Here is a 16899-nt window from a genome sequence, read left to right as displayed (position 1 = left end):
GTCAAAGCGATACATGTGTTCCTCATGAGTCAAGGCACAAGTGTAAGCAAGTTTCATGACTTTCGGCCAAACGAGGCATGACTTATGCCTGTTTAAAGTTTGCATTTAAAAAAAATTGCTATAGCGCCCCCCTTTGGCCAATTGGAGTAAGATTGGTTTCAGTGATATTTGGAATGACCCTCAACCTTTCTGAAAAGTTTCAAAGAAATGTGAGTCTGCATGTATGTGTTAGGGGCAGATGAATAATTTTCATAAAACTGCAATAGTTATAATCTATCTCCTCCTGGGATTTTTTAGTAATCTGCACGAAATTCTTTACACATGAACTTTGGACCTCTGCCGACAAAACGTTAGTAGCGGATTTTCCATAAGTGAAAAAATGCAGAAGTTATGAGCCAATGACTGTTTTTCATATAATTCAAAATGGTGGGAGATCTAAAGGTCAGAGGTCAGAAGGTGAAAGTTGTTCAGCATGAGGAGACGCATATGTGTATCCAAGTTTCATGGCTCTAGGTCAAACAGGGCATGAGTTGTACCTGTTCAAAGTTTGAGTGCTATAGCGCTATAGCGCCACCTTTGGACGAAAGATTGTGAGAATTATTTCTTGATAGTTTTTCATGACCATCTACCATATGGCTGTAAAAAGCGACAGCACGGTTAAGCCAGAACTGCGAAAAGTGGCAGAAGAACTAAAATAATGCGAATAATAAAACAGGTCCAGAGCTGAGCTCTGGCCCCGTAAAAAGTCAACCAAAGAACAAGATTTTTGTACAGGTATCTCCTCACTGGTCAGTAAGAATACATTGAGGACTCTAGCTGGAGCACTCATCCAATGTCACTATACTATGGATGGTACCATAGCACCACAAAGAACAAAAAACAAGGCTCCAGATATCCCAAAACAAACTGGTCAGGCTACTATTGGCCTCACACCTACAACTCATCTACCCTGCTCATTTTGCTAAGTTGGGATGGCTCAGGGAGTCAGGGTAGAGGACAGAGTAGCCCACAGCAACTTGCCTTGGGCCTGGTCTACAAGATTCGACACAACATTGGGATCCCCCTGTATTTGTCAAAATACTTCCAAAACGTAAATGAAGTCCACGATCATAACACCAGAGGCAGCTCCACTGATCATGTTCAACCCAGATTTGGCTCAAACAAGGGAATGAACTCTTTCTCATGCTATACAACAAAAATGTGGAATGCCCTACCCAAAGGAGTAAAGGAGTGTAAAACCCTACTCACTTTCAAAACGGCCCTAAAGAATCACCTTCAGGAGGCTGCAATTCCAAACTGGCCCCTGTCAAAGTCCTAACCTACCCCCCCCCCCCCCCTCCTCCTAAAACTGTCTATTGTACATATTTCTTGTTTTTCATACCAGTAACATGTAAGCTGATTGTATGACATTCTGCATAGTAGTGTATATTTGTATGTCTTAAATGTCATCATGATTTGAGTGCACGGGGATCTCATTTTAAATAAGTCAAGTGCTTTTATGAGCGATCCAGTTTAGAGGACCTTGTATTGTGATTTGTACTTCCATGTACTGTTACCATGTCATTCTAAATAAAGTATTCAATTCAATCAATCAACCTCAAACACAAAGACACCCATGTACCTGTCAAACTACTTCAAAAACGTTAAAGACGTCCACAAACACCAAAGGGAGCTCCATAAATCACGTTCAACACAGATTTGTCTCAAACAAGGGGTTAAATATGTTCTATCGCTATGCCAACAAAATGTGGAATGCCGTACCAACAGTCATAAAAAAGTCTGAATCCTTACTCTCCTTCAAAACCGCTCTAAAAGAGCACTTAGAGGTGGCTGCAATGCGGAAATGGCCCCTGTAAAAAAATTCAAGCCTATCACCACATATTTTTCTTTTTGATTACAACTCTTTTATATGACGTTTTTGCATAGTATTGTATATTTGTCTGTCACTATTGTTCCTATGAATTGAATACAAAGGAGCCCAATGGAAATCAGCCATAGTGCTTTCTTGGGTTCAATCCTTTTAGCATTGTATTTGTATTAAACTGTACTTTCTGTGCTCTTTTTGCAAACTGTTATAGTATTCAATCAATCAATCAGTCAAGCAATGTACAAGGAAAGTTAGGCCCCTATGTTTTAACAGCACAGTGGATTATTTCTGTCTTTCTGATTTTTCTGGGTATGTTTGCACATACAAGGAATGTGTCTCAGTGAGGTCGGTGCATTACACTGATGGAACTGAATATAAACATCTAAAATTGTTATTACAGTTTTACTCGAAATAGAAAAAAAGCTGAATAGCTAGAAACTATGTACAATATGCAATATAGGCTACAATGTACAATGTTGTAGTGATGGGAATCTGTTTTATTCATTGCAAAAGCAGAGGAGCTGCAGAATGTATCCCTTAATGCCATTACATTCTATTCATTCTGAGATTTATTCTTAGACACAAACCATCTAAGCTCATTATGTCCCACATAGAAGTGTTATCTGGTCAGCTCAATCACGTATTGTCCTAACACAGACAGAACAAATAACCACATCAATAATCTGGGAAATTAGTGGCCTATCTGTTTTTCTGCATTATAGTCATTACCTCACATTTAGACTGTGGACTATGTTACAATGCATGACCTAACTGCTTAAAGTTATGTTATGAGATTTACTCAAATGAATGGAACGCTATCTCGATGTGATTCTAGACCAAAAATACAATGTAGGCTGTACATGAGTGCTTATCAAAGTGGGATCTGGGGACCCCCAGGGGCCCATGGGGGGTTTCCAGGGGGGTTCTCAGCTAAATCATTGATAGTTAGGAACAAGTTTGAGAACCACTGCTGTTCATGGGTCCATGGATCCCTTGGGTTCCTTGAGGGCTTCCAAATGGATCCTCAGGTACATAACTCTGAGAGTGTACAAATGGAACCAAATGGACCTGTGAGTCTCCATTTGGTTTTATTTGTACACTCTTAGAGTTATGGGTTCTGTATCCTTGAAATTAAGAAGTTTGAGAACCACTGATGTTGTACTGTACAACACAAAGGTTTTCAACTGATTGTGAACCAGGGACCACCACCCTGACTAAGAATCAACCAGGGGACCACTGTTGTGTTGGGTGGGGATATGGGCTAAGATTAGTGTTTTTGGTAACACTTGCTAGGCATTCCATGTCTATATTAATGCATTATAATCAGCTTATAACACTGTATGATTATAGTTATAAGAACTAAAATATACATAACCCTTTATAACCCTGTATGTTCTTAAATAATGACTTTAAATATATATAAATTATTATGCTAGTGAGCAGAGCATTTTTGAGTGATTGATTGTTTTTGAGAATTTCTCTTACTTTATCCAGCCTTTTCTATTAAACTCATATTTACTGATATACTGATTTGTAACTTATGTATGAGTGAGCAGACACACCCTATTACATGGGCACATTTCCTAGTAATGATAATAACTAAGGCAATCCGGTACACTTCCCCTTCTCCTCAATTTTCTATGGAAGTTCTTGACCTCCTACTTCCCAGTAGTAACTGTAACTACGTACATTGACACGTCATGTTAGGTCACCAGGTCATTGAGTGAACTGTTTCTCATGGCATGATTACGGGTGGTCCATGTCTGTCTCTTCTTGGCTATAGAGTCTCATGTCTCATGTCATTTTCTGGTTCAAACCTCGCCCTGTACATATTCTTCCGGTATGCCACACAGAGTAGTTACAAAAGGTAAAAAAACGTTTTGCTTTTACTGTAAGCTCGGGGAATTCTGCCTGACAACTGATCTTCTTCACTTTCCTTTTAATTGATTGATTGAATATTTTATTAGACAGAAATGTAAAAACAGCACGAGTAGGCCTACAATCAAACACTTTGTCTAAACTAAAAGGATAACACCCAAAAAGTCCTTGCGGTCTTGTTTCCATTGGCATTGGGGTCCTACCGTCCTAGGTATTCAATTCATCAATTCCTACATTACTGAATGCATGATCAGGGACCATATATGCAATACCTTCACGTTCCACCATTGGTCCACGGACCACCAGTTGAAACCCCCTGCGGTACAACTTAAAGGGATATTTCACTTTCAAAAAAACTTTTGGTCATTTTATCATCTACTCAGGCCTTTGTGAGCCCCCCAGACAGTTTATAAGTTGCTTGATTCATTATTTAGATATTTGATATTCATTTTATCAGACACGCCCCCTTCCTATACAAACCCATTGTAACTTCAAACTTCATTTTAACCATGTTAGATTCATCAAAAACACCCGTCCTTGGTTCTGGTGACTCATCCTGCCCTCCTAATGCGTGAGGGGGCCGTGTTTTTTCAATTACTTTTTTCATTTATTTTTAATATTTTTTTGGGAAAATGAAAAAAATAAAATACAATAAAAAATTTAAATTAAATAAATTAAAAATGTAATCGGAAAAACACGGCCCCCTCACGCATTAGGAGGGAAGGGTGAGTCACCAGAACCAAGGACGGGTGTTTTTGATGAATCTAACATGGTTAAAATGAAGTTTGAAGTTACAATGGGTTTGTATAGGAAGGGGGCGTGTCTGATAAAATGAATATCAAATATCTAAATAATGAATCAAGCAACTTATAAACTGTCTGGAGGGCTCACAAAGGCCTGAGTAGACGATAAAATGACCAAAAGTTTTTTTGAAAGTGAAATATCCCTTTAAAGGACAACTTTGTTTTTTTTTACAACCAAGGTTTATCTTTTAGCTTGTAATTAAAGTAAATAAAAGATGAGTGTAAAAATTTTTTAATTTACTGCTTTCTATATTTTTAGCAATTTTCGCGATCTTTTTTACAGTGGGCGGGGGCATTCTGTCCGGTGGCTAAATATGCCTTTTTTACACAATAAAAAAGGTCCTGTGGTCTTTGATGGCCAGATGTGAGTTATTGGGGGCTAGAAGAGCTACTGTAAATAATGATAAAGAAAACGCCGGGTTATTGTGTAAAAAAAAATACATATTTAGCCACCGGACAGAATGCCCCCGCCGGCCCGCCCACTGTAAAAAAAGATCGCGAAAATTGCTAAAACTATAGAAAGCAGTAAATTAAAACATTTTAACACTCATCTTTTATTTACTTTAATTACAATCTAAAACATAAACCTTGGTTGTAAAAAAACAAAGTTGTCCTTTAAGAATCATAACTGTTCATGCCTCGGTACTCGCCCCTCCGCATCAGCAGATGGCAGTATTATTAACACTATCATGCGCCAACAAAACTGTAACCGAAGAAGAAGTAGAAGGAGAAAAAAAAAAGCAGCAGAAGGCAGCCAGCCAGGCCAAACGTACTCCTCCTCCTCCTCCTCTAGTGTGTATGTGTGTGTGTGTGTGTATGTATGTGTATGTGTGTGTGTGTGTGTGTCCCACTAGGTTATGATTGACAGAGTCAGCAGAGGTGTTTTATTATTGGCATGCTGTACGTCGCGATCATAGACCCGCTCCTCCAACACTACTGTGATCCAGCACCCAGGATGAGCTGCAGCATGGCGGGTCGATCAGCCCACATAAAGAGCAGCAGCCTCCTCCTCCAACAACAACCGTCAACAACAAGGACACAAACATCCTCCTACATGGGGCTGTTGAGGATAGTATTTATCGCCTTCATCCACGCGTCGCAGGCGAACAAACAAGGTGGGTTTCTTGTTCTTCTGACCGCTGGTCGTTATAAACCCGTTCGACCACACTTAAACTGGACACAACGTCAAGGGTGTATAGGTTAATGTTATTATGGAGTCAGTGTTTATATTTACACACACACACTCACTCTATCATTCTCACTGCCTGCTAGCCTTTTGGTACTATAGCTAATGCAGGGGTCTTCAACAGGGGGTCCGGGACCCCCTAGGGGGTCCTCAGAGTTACTACAGGGTGGCCGCCAAATCTTTGTGTGATATGATATGATATGATTTACATTAACCACTTGAACCATAGCATCCCTTTTCTGAAGAGGACTGTAGCCAAAAAAAAAAAGCTACAAAAAAAAGCCACTGCGAGGCGTTGAGAGCTTGTATATCGGTTATTTTATATTTATATATATCGGGGTATAGGTGTAGAGGGGGGGGGGAGCAGACCAAGTTGAAAACAAAAAAGTTTAATCTGAAACACAATTTTATACAATATAGAGGGGGTCCCTGCTTCATCTCTCTCTCTCAGCTAGGGGGTCCTTGGCCTGAAAACGTTGAAGACCCCTGGTGTAGGTTAATGTTATGGAGTCAGTGTTTATATTTACACACACACTCTCACTCACTTTACCATTCCCTGTCTGCTAGCCTTTGGGTGCTATGCTATATAGCTAATACCTTTTTGCTAACCCTCTCCAGTTCTATTCGTAGCTTAACGTCATTTTAGTTATGTGCTGTTCTGGAATGTACATGGCTCCTGTGAATGGTGCATTCCAGATGAAATTGGAATATATCATAAGTTAACTGACACAGATCCTGAAGGTTGTCATGTTAAGCAGCATTTAGCTGCTGCAGGCTAATGTTAGCTTGTGTTTTTTAGAGGCAGTCTATCTGAGGGGAGAGGCTGCTAGTTAGCATAGATAGACCAGTGGTTCTCAGTGGATTCCAGGGACTCTCTGGGTTCCTTTAGTTAAGGGGGGTCTAAATTGACCCCTTACAAGTCTGTAACTCTGACAGTGTACAAATGGAACCAAATGGACCCTAACGGGTCCATTTGGTTCCATTTGTACACTGTCAGAGTTAAGGGGAGACCTTGAAATGTAAAAGTTTGAGAACCATTGAGATAGACCACAGCTAACCAGCCAGTAACACTATCTGATGTGTTGGAAGGGAGGTGACAGGTGTGGTTTATAGATTAACTTTATTGTAGTTTTTCCTGCAGGGCTGTCAGATAGGAAGGAGGTGGTGCTTTTGGTCACTGACTGTTGGGTTGGTTTAATGTAAACGTGGCTGATTGACATCTAATGATCTAATACACAATGATATCATCATCAGTGCTACGTTAACTCTGAGCGTGTACAAATGGAACCAAATGGACCCTTCTGGTTCCATTTGTTGTATACTTTCGGATGTTACATGTTACGGATGTTAAAATTTGGTTAGTTAACACCAGCGATATAGAGAGAGAGAGAGTTGCATCATGCTTTGATCTCGCTGCAAAGTGGGATGTTGCCTCCTGTAGTTCCAAACATTGGAACTTCCTCATTGAGATAGAAAGAGAACTTCCGCTTTCCATTCTTACAATGGGAGTCAACGCTAGTATCGTCACTTACATAGTTATATCACGCTGGTTAACACTATTGATTTTATAGTGTATCCGAATTGGAATGACATGGGCTTGATCCACCCTCTCACATCATCCCTTTTAACAGATCAGATATAATAAGACAACAATGTTGTGTCAGATGTGTCACTTTAACACGTAGCTCTCAGAGAGTTGTCAGTCTTGTCACCAGATTGTTGTTGGTGTTGGTAATCCTTAGAGACCTTTATGGGGCGTTTGGGTTTCAACAGCAGCTGTGTCAGATCTGAGATCTTGCCTTTAGTGACCCTGGCGGCTTATTTTGTAAAGTCACCGAAACTAAATTTCGTAAACAGCACTCCTAGGTAATGCAGACCTGTCACAACAAGGCAGCGTGGTGGTGGTGACACTTTCTGGCCAACTGTGCAAACATCTCATGTTCATTAAACGTTCTCGTAGCTCTTGCTGTGCTCTCGTCCTTATAGACACCTATTAGTCAGCTCTATATTCACCGGCACACACCTGTCACAAACGGCTCAGTCAGAAGTAATGACTGGCCAAAACTGTCACCAGAGCCCTGCTGTCTTCTTCACTGCTTAGCACAGGTCAGGCAGGGTGACCTAGGTGAAACGTATGATGATGGTACAATCGGCTAGCTGCTGTTTTGGATCAGATATAGTCTGCTTTACCCACTGTTAATGAAACGCCACAGTCTCTGTCCACACAAGTATCTTGTTGTTGTTTTGTAACCCCCCCCCCAAATAAGTGTGGGGGGGGGGGGTTTAGCCTATACATTGTTATACCTTTAAAACCGGGAAACCATCTGTGTCATTTTAGATGTTGCTATGTATATAGCAACAGGAATTTTCTTTAATTCTTTGAATACAAAATTTAAGATTTTCTGAAAACTTAGGTTAGGATTTAGAAGGTGTTTTAAAAATCGGTCTCAGGTCTATGGGTTAACTCACATTACTTGCTAATTACCTCTCTAATATAATTAAGCATAGGTCAGTTCATTACAGGGGCACCCAGGTACATTTAGACTTAGAGTTTTGTCCCTGAAAGCACCCATAGGCTTGGCACTGGGAAAATGTAGCGCAGTGTGCCACAGATTAATTATGCATGTTATCACAGTTAGCTAAATTGATTGCAATAGTAATAAGCCATTAACGCTTTCCATTGTGGACATGCTAGACAATTACTCTGCCACACTTTACGATTAAAAACCAAAAACATCCCTGTATATGTCTCTTGAAACAGTCTTTTCAAATCCCCTATGATTTTGTAATTGTTTGTTTACCATACTGCTAGACTAATTAGGAAGAACCCTGAGGTGCTAATGAGTTTGAGTCTTTATGCTGCTGGTCCCGGATTTCACTTTCACAGTAATATTTCAGTTATTATTTCATGTTGACTTCAAGGCTTAATTTCGGTAATAGTTGTCTGTAGATCTAGAGAGAAAGAGGCTGTGTCCTTCCCTTCTGAGCTACTCAGCACATTTCTGGGTTGTGTTTGCTCACAAAGTTGCAACATACTATCTTTTTCTATTCTACTGTATCTCAGATGGATGGCAGGCATTAACCACTTACGCCCTATATACTTAATTGTCAACGAATAACAGATCTACAAGCTCACAACGTGTCACGATGCAACATGTGAACTTGAAATGTTTCACATATAATGACATGTCCGAAATTGGGATGCCAGGTTGAAAGTGGTTGATAGAGGTTAAGGAAATAGTAGTCTGTAATGCTCTCCACAGCTTGAGCAGTTAATTCCTTTTTGAGTACAAATTGTTCAAAAATGTGTCGCCATCAACTTGTGAAAGTCAGCATGGTTAGATAACGGTGTGTGCAATACTTGCTTGCAGCTGTTGAGGGGGTTCCTACAGGTCTGAAGATGTATGAAAAACAATGACATACTGTACAGATTTGTGCCTTGAACATTTTTGGAACTTCAGGAAAGTAGGGCTGGGTGATATGGACAAAATACATATTTTTGACCAAATACCTCAATATCGATAATGTCATTTCTTTCATCCCAAACATTTTGAAAATGTATATTCTACAAGCTCACAAAACATCACGCGATACATGGTATAAAATTGGGCTTAAGTGACTAAATCCAGGAAAATAAAAATGTCATATCACAATATTATGGTATCCAAAATCTTAGACGATATGTATATCTCATAATGACGATATCAATATAATTTTTATTTCAATATATTACCCAGCCCTACAGGAAAGTATGGGGAAATTATATTCAGTCCCTCCCTGTATGCATGATTGTACATGATGATAGATTGCATCGCACTCTTACAGAAGCAATATTTTGAGAAAGGATTTGCTATGGAAATGAGTCTTGTGTACAGTATCTCATTCAGTGACATGCAAACAATCAGCTCTCCTTGTATTCACTTTAGCTTTATCTACTTGTATTGTTTATTTTTCCTGCTATGCATGAAGCTGTCTCCAGATAGAAAACGTGGGGTTTTCACTTGAGTAGTCCTAGCTTTATTTGTTCCCTCTACCTAAAGATCACTTCAATGACAAGATGAGTATTGCTTCTATACCAATTTGTATTTTCATGCTTATTTTCACAGCATTTATTCAGTCAGACACCATTCTAGAAGTGCTACATTTTGGTGAAGGAAGCCTCTTACAGGTGAGAAACAAGGTTTACATTATTTTCAAATATGTTTTCCTCCTTTTCATTGACATAATCTATTTGTCACTATAGCCAAAATGAATAGGTATAGTCATTAATTTATAGACACAGTGCATTATTTTCAGATAGAAGATTATATATATATAGCTCTTATGTTACAGTTTCATAATGCCTTGTGTCCCTGCATTTCTGTTCACAGGCAGAGTCTGACATTGATTTCAGTTTATTTCATCAAAAAAGGTAAGTGTTTATTTTGCCTCCAGAGTTGAACGTGCAACTATTTGTAAAACATTTGTGTTAATGCCATTGTGAAATGAGATGTGATTATGAGACATTATGACACTAGCAACAAGAACGACAAACAAAGATTAGATGGGAGTGACGCCTATTTGGTTACATGCAAGTGTACATGCAGGTTAGCCTGGCAGCTTTTACATAAGCCAAGTTGCATAAATCAAAACAGGCACGAAGGCAGGCGTCCATTCCACTTGTCATATCGATGTGATTATAAAGATTGGAGTTTAATTGGATTACATAACTGTGTGTCTGGCCTTGGCCTTGAAATAGTTGTCTTGCGGCTGTATGTATCATCCCTTTACATTACTTGTGTTTGTATTGCTGACCGAGAGAGTACAGTAGGCCACTCCTGTTTTCTCTTTGCTTGCTTGGTAAAGATGTGAAGCGTTAAGTTTACTGAGGCCTTGTCTACCCTTCTGACATTGACAAGCGTCCCTGGTTTAGTCATACCTTCCTCAGAACGAAGATCGATTAAATGTCAAACTCAAGTCTCGAAACAGATACATCTTACATCTTGTACATTATTGGACAACTTGATGAATGTGCTACTCTCCCCGCCTCCATCCATCACAGAGACAAACATTAGTTCCTCACAGTTGAATACTAGTACCAGCCATAGTTGCAGGCAGGAAATACACAGAAAATAGCTGATCTGCAAGCTCACAACAACGCATCGCAGTGCGGCGCGTTGTGAGCTCGTAGATTGGCTACTTTTCAGTGAGCGACACCCGCATGCAACTAAGTTTAACTCAGGCTATACAGTGATTCCTTCAGGCCACCTATAGCTGTAAAGGGAGGACTCATTTTTACAGCACCCTTTATGATGCCTCCCACTAATTTTTTTTTAACCAATAAAACCTTGAGAGGAAACGGCCCAAGTGTCTTCCTGTGATTGGCTGAACTGAGCTGTTCCTTTCTTTTCCTTTTTTGCGTGCCAAAGCCCAGGGGGGAGAGTTACTTAGAGCGTAATTTTTTTCCAGATTGCCAGAAAGACTAGAAATCAGTTTCCCGGTTTGCTAGAACAATTCACAATCACAACAGGGACATTCCGTATAGACTCACATGTCCATTTTTTAACAGTATGAGCGTCTTTCTGTGTCAGGAGGACTTGCACACGGCGTGCAGATAACCTATCCTCACTGCCTATTGTTTGTAGGACAGTGCAGAACATCCCTGCCCATTTTGCATGTACAGTACACGGGGGTTATCTTACACATTCACAACGTGATCACTCCCACAACACAGCCCAGGGCGTAGGCCTCCTTGCTGGTTGTTTCTGTGTCGCTTTCAGAGCTTCTCTAAAAACACAGAGCTTCCCTTTCTCTAACCGATGAGCTACTTTTACCAAACGTGACTAGTAGTCATAGTGGGGGAGAGGTTATTGAGTGTCAGTGTATACTGGAAGTTGGCAGTGTTCCTCTCTCAGTGGTTGAGCGCTCTTTCTCTTTCCTCACTGTTAAACTCAGCCTGAAGAAGTGAACTCAACTGTCCCCTTATGCGTCAAACCTGAACTTCTCTGTAGTGTTATTCTCTCAGTTTTCGCGTAGGTTTCATCCAGCACACTAAGCACTTCCTGAGGAGGTAGAACATTTTCAACTTTGCCTACAGTAGCCTCGAGCGCAGGTCACAGCTGCCGGCTGGGTTTGTCTGCTATGTCAGTACGTGGTCCCCCTTCGTGTGCTGACAGGTTCCCCTCGTCGTGGAATATTGTGCGATATTCCGTTCCCAGCTGAAGGTCAGCCTGACACTGGATAGACCACGCACACATGCAGGTCTGAGGCCAAGAGGCTGAACCTCCCATGACCTACTGCTCCTGTTACTCACTGGACAGTCTGCAAACACCCCCCCCCTCTCACACACACACACACACACACACATACACACTTTCTTTCCAAATACACCCGGTCCCGGATCGCGTTAAAGACGTTTGGAAATAAAGCTTGCAGGGGGAGGCAACCTCATAGTCAAGTGGTACCACACAGGCGCATATTGCCCTGATTAGCGAGTCCCCGGTTTGATTAGCGGGGTGGCCAGACCATTCGCTGAATATCATTCCCCTTCGTTTTCTACGAATTTCTTGTCTCTCTGCACTGAAACATAACATAAAGGCTTAATAAGCCCTATATACTTTGTTGTTGGACAACTAGTGAAAACAGCTGATCTACAAGCTCGCAACACGTTGTGAGCTAGTAGATCTGCAATAATATATATAAATATTATGATTTATGTCAATCAAATTTGCCCAAAATAGGGATGCCAAGTGGTTAAAACTGGCCAAAAATATTTACTTAAAAAGATGAAGCTTCCAGGTTATTGAACTCGCTTCAGCAGTATATTATATTCAGAGAGTTGCGGACAGACGGTAAACAATAAGATGAACCAGAGCAAAAATAACTAGTTGTTCCTCTAATTACTTGGTCAACATAGAGACTGCTGGCAGCTGGGCACCCACCACCGTGGGGTGTTGGCAGTCATTGTGAAGCTGTCATGCATGGGAGGGTCCCTGTGTGTGGATCATTATCAGCCCCCAGGAGATGAAATCCACCCCAGCTCCAGCTAGTAGAGCTCTCTCTCAGAGGAGCCTGCTATTGTCATTGCCACTGTATTATCTCTTCTACAAACTACCTGGTAGATTCTATGTGGTGTTGGTAATTAATTATTAGGGTAGATTTCTCTTGGCTGCCAGTACATCAGCATGGGTACTCATTCACCCAGTAATGTGTGAAGGAAATATTTTAGAACTAGATTTAACTTACAGTACAATAGCCTACTAGTTAATAGAGGGACTCTGTCACAATTGCATTTCCTCCTGTGAGTGCTTTTGTCAAATCAACACATCACAGTTGACTAACTACCAACCTAAAACATCAAATGACTTGAATTTGGCTTGTCCCATTATCCTAAGTCGCTCCGAAATGTATTTTTTTTCTCGTGGGGTTTTAGATGACGCTACATCCATAACAGAGTTTTTCCTTATGGTCACCTCTGCTTTTAGCTTAGCCCCAAAGATGATCCATTCACTTCCCTGTGAGGAGGGGCCTATCTATTGTTAGGATACACCTGTTGTCAAGCAGGTTTGTTGAGCTGTAACCCATCGCTTATGCCCTGAGCTCACACCTGTGAATCCAGCCCTCAACATTGTTTTTGGCTTGCCTACATGTGACGGAGAAACTCTAACCTTTTAGGGGCCTTTTCTAGTCTTGAGTGTGACGAAGAGAGAGGCGTCATCTCTCCGAATTCCCTCTCCATCCCTCTTGTCTTGACACTATGGAGTTTTATCGAGGTTTTTCACGTGGATGCTGCCTTCTACCGATGGGAGCAGTGCTCCATAGCGTTAATCCATCAGAGGAACTAGTAGCCACGGGTCGTTCTGCTTGACATCACGTTTTGAACGTTTGCATCCATTTTTGAGGGACTTTCTTTCACACACATGGATAATATTTTGTCTAACCTGCTGTTTTTGCTCCTATCATGTCTTGCCTCCAGTGCGTCCCCGCACCGTGGGAACTGTCGACCTATACGATTTGAACCTCCAATGCTGGACTTCCACGAACAGTGAGTAGGCTACGTGTGTGTGTGTGTGTGTGTGTGTGTGTGTGTGTGTGTGTGTGTGTGTGTGTGTGTGTGTGTGTGTGTGGTCTCTTTTCTAATTGTAATCCGTTTTCATTTTCATTATGTGTACTGTTAAAAAGTGGCAATATAACACACTTCAAGCCAAGTAACAATGACTGTATTAATTTAAAAACTATTATTAATATAACTGTCATATTCCATTTCACACTACCCATCTTGACCACAATTGTGCCTCACAGACTCGACCTCTTAGTCAGTCAGTCAATCAATCAATCAAAACGTTATTAAGGACCCATGGTCCAAAGCACATTAAAAACGGACAGAATCCATAAAATCAATGAAGTACAGGTTACATCTTCAATTAGTGGAAACTATTCCTGAACCATTTTCTTTCCACACGTACCTCAAGGACAGTGTGTAGACTGGTGCTCGGTAAATGCAGATTGCATTCCAGCACTGTACGATGTGAGGAATTGACATCGAAAGTATGATGATGTGAACTACTACTAGTGCCAATCAAAAGTGCATCATTAAATAAGTGCCTTTCTTTGACACTTCATGGTATCCTCTTATCTTTAAACAAGATATATTTTTAGAACCACACGGGCAACACCCAGATACACTGGACAGATTCACTAGATCACATTCCACGTTGACAATTGGGTGCAGCGCCCATGTGGCGTGACCCAGCCTCAGGTGTTGCCTTGCCACCGTACAGTAAAAAAGCCAACAACATGCAGTGATTGAGAAGCTGAGAAGGGCTGCTTAGCTGTAAGTTTTAGTTGACGATTTATTGTCATGCAAATAATTGCAATTAATGATTTTAATTGTGTTTTGGACATGAGTATTGGAACATATGTTAATTTATTGTTTTTATATTTAGGTAAAAAAACATACATTAATGTTTTCCCTTTTAGACTTTGTAAACAAAAATGGCACACTGCAGATATGACAGATAACATACAAACACATATTAGACATATTCTGCACCTGAGGAACATATTTACGATGAAATATTTTCTTTCTATTGGAAATCTTAAAAGTGTTGTTAATGGTCTAGTCTAGTGTATCTCAGTCAAAGTTTGATACATCGGCCACAATTGGTCAACATGCGGCAGCTAGGCTCATCACTGGTACTAGGAGATTCGAGGGCATAACACCTGTTTTAGCTGCACTTCACTGGCTGCCAGTCTCTTTTAGGATTGATTTTACTGCTAACTTTTAAAGCTCTTCCGGTCTGGCACCTAGCTATCTAATTGATATGAGGTCATCTGTTCTGGGACTACTGGTTGTTTCTAGGTCTAGGTTAGCGAGGTTAGTGAACAAGGGAGACCGGGCCTTTGCCATCAAGGCCCACAGACTGTGGAATAGCCTACCAGAGGACCTTAGGTTAGCTAGCTCACGAACCCGTGAGCTAGCTAAGTCATTTTTACTGTTAATAAAAGAGCTATATAAAGTTTATTATGTTATATACAAAGCCTATTGCTGAAATATACCAAGAAATCAAAATAATGTACAAGAACAAGCCATACGTAATAACCGTATACTTATAGTTATGAACAATTTTGCCAAAATATGGATGCCAGGTTGAAAGTAGTTAAAAGATAGTGGACAACAACATGGAAATGATGATGGAAATAAATGCTGTTTTTATGGCGTGGCTCTGCAAGAGGCTAGGTGTGTGTGTGTGTGTGTGTGTGTGTGATTGATATCACACAAAGTGCTGGATCGATCAATGGCAAACTTTGTATGCACACTTGCCAGTATGCCACAGAAGTACCGCGACTATTTATTTATGCTTTTCATTCATTTTTTAAAGTTTAATAGTATAATGGTGTCAAATTTGGCAATTTTGACAATTAGCTCAAAATAATCAGGAAATTATTTTATAATTGTGACAAGTCTAAGGCCCCTTTTCCACCGTGGTTGAAGCGGTTCGGTAATTTTTTTCTGCCTAATTTTGAACCAGTTCTGAGTGTTTCCACAAAAAATGTATTGGTTCAGAATCAGAACCCTGAAAGTTGATTTGGAACAAAAAAAAATTCTTGCCCTGAACTGGGAACCAAAGTGGGCGTGTCACTATTCTACAGGTTGGAAGATGCAGATGTGATATTAACAATGGCAAAAGCCAGTGGAAAATAATCATTAAAAAAAGAAAAAGAACCTGGGGCAACTGGGGACTCCTGCTCCCCAGGTAGGCTCTCTAACAATTCAGCTATGCCGGCCACAATTACAATGGTTCTACTTAAAACTGGTGGAAACGCAAGCCGGTTCGCTGCTGGTTCCGTGAAAGCACCAAGGTTCCAAGAATCTAGACCGGAACCATTTCTCGAACCAAAGTTATTTTGTTTGAAAAGGGGCCTAACAGTGATTCAGTATGACTGAGAGAAGGGCTGCTGACCTCAAACCAATACTCACAACCCCCCCCCCCCATCTCCTTGTGAACTCACCCAGCTGTCTCTGCCTGTGTGCTCTCCTGTCCAACTTTCTCAGTAAACAGTCGCCTTATCAGACACACTTGCTTGAATTGGCGCGTTACCTTGAGAGTTTTTGATGAATAATAAGTACCATACAATGAACCTTCCCATACAAGATGACGCGGGCAGTTTGGTTTGTCAATGGTCAGCTTGGACGCTTTGGCTCATTTACATTGTCCCCATTTCCCTCCTTTAAAAAAACACTGATATTTAAGCCTATCTAAATTACATTTGATTGAAACATTGCATTGTTTTATAATTATTAAGTATTATAATTTTTTGGGCTGAAGCCTTTAAATTCCTTTCAAATTCCATGTCAGTTTTTAAGTTATCATTTCATAGGTGTACAGTATGTTGAATTGAACTGATTCTTTGTATCTCTTTTTATTTCTTCCTCTACAGGCCTGTTGGAATGCCAAAAATGGAGAAAGTTTATTTACATAATCCTAGCTCAGAAGAAATTAGTTTGATATCAATATCAGCAACAACATCACATTTTCACGCATCCTTTTTCCAGAATAGGGTAAGTAGCTATCAATGAACACACCAATTAACACTGATTCCCTTCTGACATGTATAACTTTACAAAACCACACTGCATTTTAATTTATTTTTTTCCCCATGAAAAATGTCAACTACCAGGTGAT

The 16899-nt window shown here is 40.4% G+C and overlaps 2 protein-coding genes across 2 annotated transcripts in view; one reads left to right on the top strand and one right to left on the bottom strand.

Moving 5' to 3' along the window:
- Window positions 1-16899, bottom strand: part of tprg1 (tumor protein p63 regulated 1) — a 701399-nt gene that overhangs the window by 427355 nt on the left and 257145 nt on the right. The window lies entirely within an intron of this gene.
- The window catches only part of tmem131 (transmembrane protein 131), a 37418-nt gene continuing 25823 nt past the window's right edge, over window positions 5305-16899 (top strand). The window contains exons 1-5 of the mRNA XM_080430265.1: window positions 5305-5663; window positions 9841-9902; window positions 10105-10145; window positions 13689-13757; window positions 16655-16775. Coding sequence (XP_080286391.1) covers window positions 5444-5663; window positions 9841-9902; window positions 10105-10145; window positions 13689-13757; window positions 16655-16775 — 513 coding nt within the window. The 5' untranslated portion in view covers window positions 5305-5443. The remainder of the gene's footprint in view (window positions 5664-9840; window positions 9903-10104; window positions 10146-13688; window positions 13758-16654; window positions 16776-16899) is intronic.

This window comes from Gymnoscopelus braueri (assembly GCF_963280865.1).
Source record: "Gymnoscopelus braueri genome assembly, chromosome: 6".
In the NCBI taxonomy this organism is placed as follows: domain Eukaryota; kingdom Metazoa; phylum Chordata; class Actinopteri; order Myctophiformes; family Myctophidae; genus Gymnoscopelus; species Gymnoscopelus braueri.
Note: the sequence above shows the minus strand (reverse complement) of the source record. Positions and strands in the feature narration are given on the sequence as shown.